General features: G+C 36.7%; 2 protein-coding genes across 2 annotated transcripts; both read left to right on the top strand.

Annotated features, from left to right (window-relative positions):
- The first annotated feature begins 450 nt into the window (after positions 1-450).
- Positions 451-3,019, top strand: LOC126372861 (juvenile hormone esterase-like). The gene is made up of 3 exons (XM_050018779.1): positions 451-686; positions 883-2,171; positions 2,330-3,019. The coding sequence occupies exons 1-3, from the start codon at positions 552-554 to the stop codon at positions 2,499-2,501; spliced, it is 1,596 nt and encodes a 531-aa protein (XP_049874736.1). The 5' UTR covers positions 451-551; the 3' UTR covers positions 2,502-3,019.
- A 367-nt stretch (positions 3,020-3,386) lies between these two features.
- Positions 3,387-6,066, top strand: LOC126372860 (juvenile hormone esterase-like). Its single transcript, XM_050018778.1, has 3 exons — positions 3,387-3,737; positions 4,294-5,582; positions 5,757-6,066. The coding sequence occupies exons 1-3, from the start codon at positions 3,603-3,605 to the stop codon at positions 5,926-5,928; spliced, it is 1,596 nt and encodes a 531-aa protein (XP_049874735.1). The 5' UTR covers positions 3,387-3,602; the 3' UTR covers positions 5,929-6,066.
- Positions 6,067-6,498: the final 432 nt, after the last annotated feature.

The raw sequence follows: 6,498 nt of genomic DNA, 5'->3' as shown, positions 1-6,498 counted from the left end.
GCTACGCGTAGTATATATATTAGGTTATCTTTCTGATATTGATATACTTAAGGCTTAAGTAAAGAGATCCTTTATCAATGTATACCTTTTGTACATTTCCTAAGTTGTTCCACTTTTTGTACCAGAATTCGTAGTATTCGTATTCAGAAATTCGATTTTTCAACAAAGATAACTGTGCCTGTGTTGCTGTTCAGTGGAGGCCAGGCAATTATAAATATAAGTACTTATAAATAGAACGACCAAAATATTTTAGCCAAAGTTATTTATAGCGCCATCTATCGTACATATGGGTCAATCAACTAACGTTGTTGTGTTTTGATTTTGTAAATGTTCTCAAGGTCACAGAACACAAGGTTGATCTAGCGGTTTTCATACTAGATTGATTTGGCTTCCAATCTAATCAAGATCGTTTTATTGTTATCTTTATGTACTGTGCATATGCCACTTGTATGTAAACCAGATAGGTGTTCACATGCACCAGTGATCACAGTAATTAGGGCCATTACCGTCGGATTTACTGATTTTCCTTATTGTCAGCTGTAGCGTGAACCATGTCGGATCCAATAGTAGAAGTGGCTCAGGGTAAATTGAAAGGAAAAGTGCTAAAGACCGCGAAGAATGTAGAGTACTACACTTTCAAAGGAATTCCTTATGCGAAGCCACCGGTTGGGGAGCTGAGATTTTCTGTAAGTTTTTTAATAATGGTTATTATTGTACATTCTATTTGCAAATTGTTACCTGTGTTTTTGTTTCTTATGTAATCTTTACTTAGATTTTTTATTTACCTAAACCGGAGCACGATTTGCATCAATAGGTTGATAACATCATTAATATAGAATTGTAAAAAAAAACTCTTGTCAAGTTTTGGTTTTATTGTTGAAGGTACCAGTGCCACCAGAGTCATGGGTGGAAATAAAAGATGCAACCAAAGATTGCAACGCAAGTCCTCAGTATGACGTAGCGTCCGGATTTTACATTGGAAGTGAGGATTGCTTAGTTCTAAACGTCACTACCCCCAAACTCCCTTCTGCTGGCTTAGCGAAGTTACCCGTGATGTTCTACGTTCATGGAGGCGGCTTTGTCTTCGGTCATGGCACAGATGACAGCACTAATGGACCAGAATATTTAGTTGAAAAAGGTGTAGTCGTGGTCGCTATTAACTATCGACTTGGAGTTCTTGGATTTTTAACTTTAGACTGCAAAGACGCTCCTGGTAATATGGGATTGAGAGACCAAGTCCAGGCTTTGAAATGGGTGAAACAAAACATAGCAAAGTTCAATGGAGATCCTGATAACGTAACTATTTTTGGGTTAAGTGCAGGAGCAGCATCTATCGAGTATTTGATGCTGACACCAATAGCGAAAGGGTTATTTCACAAAGCCATAGCCGAAGGTGGCTCTTCGCTTTGTCATTGGGCTCAAAATAGCAAAGTAAAACAACTTGCTTACAAAATCGCAGCACTAAATGATAAAAAAGTTTCCAATGATGATGAACTTCTGAAATATTTAAAGTCTTTAGATACGAAAGAGTTGATAATGTCATCTATGAAGGTTTTGGCTACTGAAGAATTCCGTGGAGGTATTAATTTTGGTTACGTACCTGTGATTGAGAAACGTGGAGACTGGGTACCATTATTGGATCAACGAACGTATAATTTGCTTAAGAAAGGAGAATATACGAAAGTTCCCTTTATGTCAGGCTTTGCTACACGAGAAGGTTTATTATTGTTAGCGTTGAACTCACAAAGATTGGAGAAAGTCGTGTCTGAAAAGAACTTTGTGCAATATCTTCCTTTTGAATTGAATAATATTCAAGAAATAGAGATAGAAAATAAATTAAAAGACATTTACCTGAAGACCAAAAATATATTTGATGAACCTGATGCATTCGGTATTGATTATTTTAGTGATGTAGTTATTCTGGGCGGGGTGCACACAGCTACATCTTTGATTGTTCAGAATAATAACTACCCTGTATACAATTACGAGTTTTCTTACGATGGAAAATTAAATCACATTAAGAAAGTATTAGGCATCGACCGTCGCGGCGCATGTCATAGTGATGAAATCGGGTATCTACTGAAAGTCTCGGGATTACCTGACCCCGGTCCTAAAGACTATGTAGTTCGGGAACGAATGGTGACCCTATGGACCAATTTTGCCAAATACGGGTAAGTTTTCAAAATAAAAATAATATTTAATATAATTTATTCCACAATTTTTATAAGCTCCAAGCGTATATTTATTAGCTTATTGATATTAACTGGCCTATGCTTCAATACAATAAAATTATGTATACATATGTATGTATGTGAAATATTTGTTACAGGAATCCAACACCAAAAACGGATGGTTTGATAACAACAAAATGGGAGCCGGCAACTCCGACGAAAATGCAGTGTCTTCTTATAACCGATACATTGCAAATGAAAGACGAAGTCTATAAAAACAGTATGGAATTATATAAAGAGCTTTATGAAAAATATACCCCCTCTCAATAATGTTAATAAATAGCCACGAATCCGGCGGATTGAGTTCAAAATATAGATATAGAATAGATGTTGGACTGACTTCCTTTTATATTGTAATAATGTATTGATGGCTAATGCTTCGAAGGGTTAAGCATAATATGTGTACGGTGTTATACCCACTATTTACTGCCACTCGTTTTACTTAAATTGTAAAATTCCGCATGATATTTTATATTATTTTAACACACATTACACAACAAAGATAAAATCTTTTTAATGTGTGCAATAAAGTTATTATTATTATTACTACAACTACATAGGATACACAATCTCAACAACAAATCAATAACAACTGATACACGATTATAATTATTATTATATTAGAACTTTCTTTAAACGTCTTACATTGTAACAAACTTCATTAATATTTTGAGCCCGAAAATTGCATCAAAATGTCTTTCCCTTGCCTACCTATTTTAAGACAGTAACTGACATCGTAGTGTTTATATATGGAAAAAAAACAAGAAAAAAACTCTTTGTTGACATTACAGAGTACTTTTATTGACATCTGTCTAATCTTCCAAACCAAAGGGATGTTATTTTACAATTATTTTATTTATTTTTTAAAGATAAACAATCAGCATATACACGAAGGTTTTAGAAAAAAAGTAAGTCGGTACATATCTGACGTAAGTAAGCGAGTGTATGGTGAAACAGTAAACAACAAATAACATATGATTTGACCCAATTAAATTAAACTCAACATTATGAAGCCATACCTATTATATTTTTTCATAAATTACCTTCAAACCTTTTAGATGCCTTGTCAGTATTCTTTATAAGTACCATTAAAAACTTTTTATAGGAATCCATACGCTATACGCCATCTAGCGGCATTATTGCGAATCACTTTGTAAGGTGCGGTGGCTCGTCGCGGACTGAAGTTCACGTGAAGTTTAATGATTTGTATTTTGTATCTGTGTTACTTCTCGCAAGTCTCGCTCACATTTCGCCTCCTTCCATTTGTTTCCAGCATATTCGTTTGACACAACAATTCAATACCTAACAAGATTTGAAATTAGTGTACATTTCCAGGCAGTTTATTTTCGATTTCTTGGTGTTATATTTACCATGTGTGACCCTATAGTGGAAGTTGAACAAGGTAAATTAAAAGGGAGCGTTCGTAAGACAAAAGATGATGTGCAGTATTATTCCTTCAAGAGCATTCCGTACGCAAAACCACCAGTTGGAAACTTGCGATTTTCGGTAAGTAACTAATAACAATTTCAATATAATATTTTATTTATTTTTAGTTCATATTATTGTAGATTTGTAGAATGTCAAAAGTAGAAAGTACACTGTAGTGTTAGTATTATAATGATCTGTGGCAAGGGCGAGGTGTAATGTTGTGGTTTTGTTTGTTGGGGCTTTAAAGCTTCCCGCTTTTTACTGGTTTTATAAGTTAGGTACTTACCTACATAAAATAAATTATATTTTTTCGGGTTTCTTGCCATGTTTTAACCTAGATAAAATATATTATATTTTTTCGGTCAGATAGGATTTTTTAATTTATTAACCGACTGCAAAACAGGAGGTTATCAATTTGAGCTGTATACTGTACCTATGTACTGTTGTTGGTATTACACAATATTGGGATTCGATATGCGTGTGCCAAATTTCGCAGCAGCCACTTTTGATACGAAATTCTAATATAGATATCCACCAGAGGGAGTATGGAACTTACTCTTCCACGCTTCTTCAGATAGCGGCTACTGCTGCAATAGCAGATATTTTAAAGATTTTTTTTGCGTATTCATTACAGATCCCGCAACCACCGGAACCGTGGGAAGGTGTCAAAAACGCGATAATCTCTTGCAATATCTGCGCGCAGTTCGACAGGGTAACTAACACAGTCGTCGGAGATGAAGACTGTCTATACCTAAATGTTTATACGCCAAAACTGCCGACTTCTGACTGCGCCACCCTACCAGTAATGGTATTCTTCCACGGAGGCGGCTTCGTCTTCGGAAATGGCACCGACGATGCCGTTCATGGACCAGATTTCCTCATCGAAAAAGACGTAATAATAGTCAGCCTTAACTATAGAGTCGGTATTCTTGGGTTCCTATCATTAAACTGCAAAGACGCTCCTGGAAATATGGGTCTGAGAGATCAAGTCCAAGCCCTAAAGTGGGTTCAAAAGAATATCGCAAAGTTCGGCGGAGACCGTAACAACGTCACAATTTTCGGCATCAGCGCAGGAGGCGCGTCCGTAGAATACCTGGTTTTATCGCGCATGGCAAAAGGTTTGTTCCATAAAGCCATTGCGCAGTCAGGATCTTCTCTCAACCACTGGGCTCAAAATAGCAATGTTAAAGAGTTAGCTGCACTGATACCTGTCCTACAAGGCAAGATTTTGTCTGGAACCGAGCCATTACTACAGTACCTAAAAGAGTTGCCTTTAAAGAATCTCATAATGTTTTCAATGGCAGCTTTGGCAGCTAACGCTCATAAAGGAGGTATCCATTTCGGATTTGTGCCATCAGTGGAGACTCCGAGTGACTGGGAACCGTTTTTAGATAAGTCCCCGTACGATTTGCTCGCAAACGGAGAGTTTACGAAAGTACCATACTTGTCAGGTTTCTGCGAGCGTGAAGGATTGTTGATGTTAGGCTTTGGCTCAGTTATCATGGAAAAACTTGTCAAGGGAAAAGAATTTACTCCGTTTCTTCCGTTTGAGATTGACGAAACACAGAAACCGGAGTTGGAAAAGAAGCTTAAAGTAGCATATTTGGAAACCGAGACCAAGTTCAAGGAGCCGGATGCGTTCGCTGTGGATTTCTTCGGTGACGTTGATTTTATCGCCGGGGTACATGTCGCTGCAAATTTAATAGCTAAAAACAATTCTCCTGTATATTTCTATGAGTTTGCGTATGATGGAGGGTTTAATTATATGAAGAAGAAGATAAACATTGACCGCAAAGGCACCTGCCACGGCGATGACGGCGGGTACATTGTAAAGAGCGGATTGCTCAGTGACGAATTCTCTGGTACTGATAAATTGGTTCGAGACAGAGTTCGGGAGATGTGGTCCAATTTTGCTAAATATGGGTTAGTATTTACCTGAAGCTTACCATACATTCAAAACAATAAAAAATTTAACGAATTAACTGGATAAACTTAATTGAATTTTAGTCTATTCAAAAGCAGAATTATCGAGGGGAATCAAAGCAAGGAGCTGACATTTTTAAGACGTATAATATCTGGCATTTATTTCTTTTCCAGTGACCCTACTCCTAAAACGGATGACCTGATAACAACGAAGTGGGCGCCTCTCGCCGAGACTGGCTGCGGTTTCCTGCGCATTGACGACAAGCTTACCATGAAGGAGGACGTTTATCCTAACAGAATGAAACTTTATAAAGAACTATATGAGAATTACAAGCTGACTAAGTAAATTATAGAGCCAAATTGCATTAAATAAAGTACAATACCCTATTATTATTAAATTATGAACGGTGCTGTTTTAGGTCAGTATTATTGAAATTTTAAATAGTTAATGTCGTTTCTTAGTGATTATAAATTGTTTTTGCCATTTTCTTATTTTATTTATAAATTGAGTTTCTGTATATAATGAGTGTTAGTGACATCGTAACAAAAACTTGAGGGAAGTTTCAGAGCATGATTATGAGTTGGTATCAAGTGGAATTTTCCGTCGCCGTCGTTTTTCTTGGCGTGATTAGGTACTTACTGCAACGCGCAAAAGTGCCTTAGTAATGGTATATGAAGGTTGTTCTCATAAAGATGTCATTAGTTAGTCGGCTGTTCGTCACGTGTTCCTATCAACTGGTTTATCCTATTATAAGTCAGTAGGTGTTAGTGATACTTTTAGGTAGATAGTAATTAGTAGTTATTCCATGATCTTCTCTCGTGTGGGTTGAGAGGTGGAATACCAACCCCATCAACCCTGGTGTCAGGGCTATTATTGCCTTCGTTCTCTTAATATTATATTCTCAAAATATTACAT

The sequence above is a fragment of the Pectinophora gossypiella genome, chromosome 14 (assembly GCF_024362695.1).
Source record: "Pectinophora gossypiella chromosome 14, ilPecGoss1.1, whole genome shotgun sequence".
Lineage (NCBI taxonomy): Eukaryota > Metazoa > Arthropoda > Insecta > Lepidoptera > Gelechiidae > Pectinophora > Pectinophora gossypiella.
This window is presented reverse-complemented; position numbering and strand designations above follow the sequence as displayed.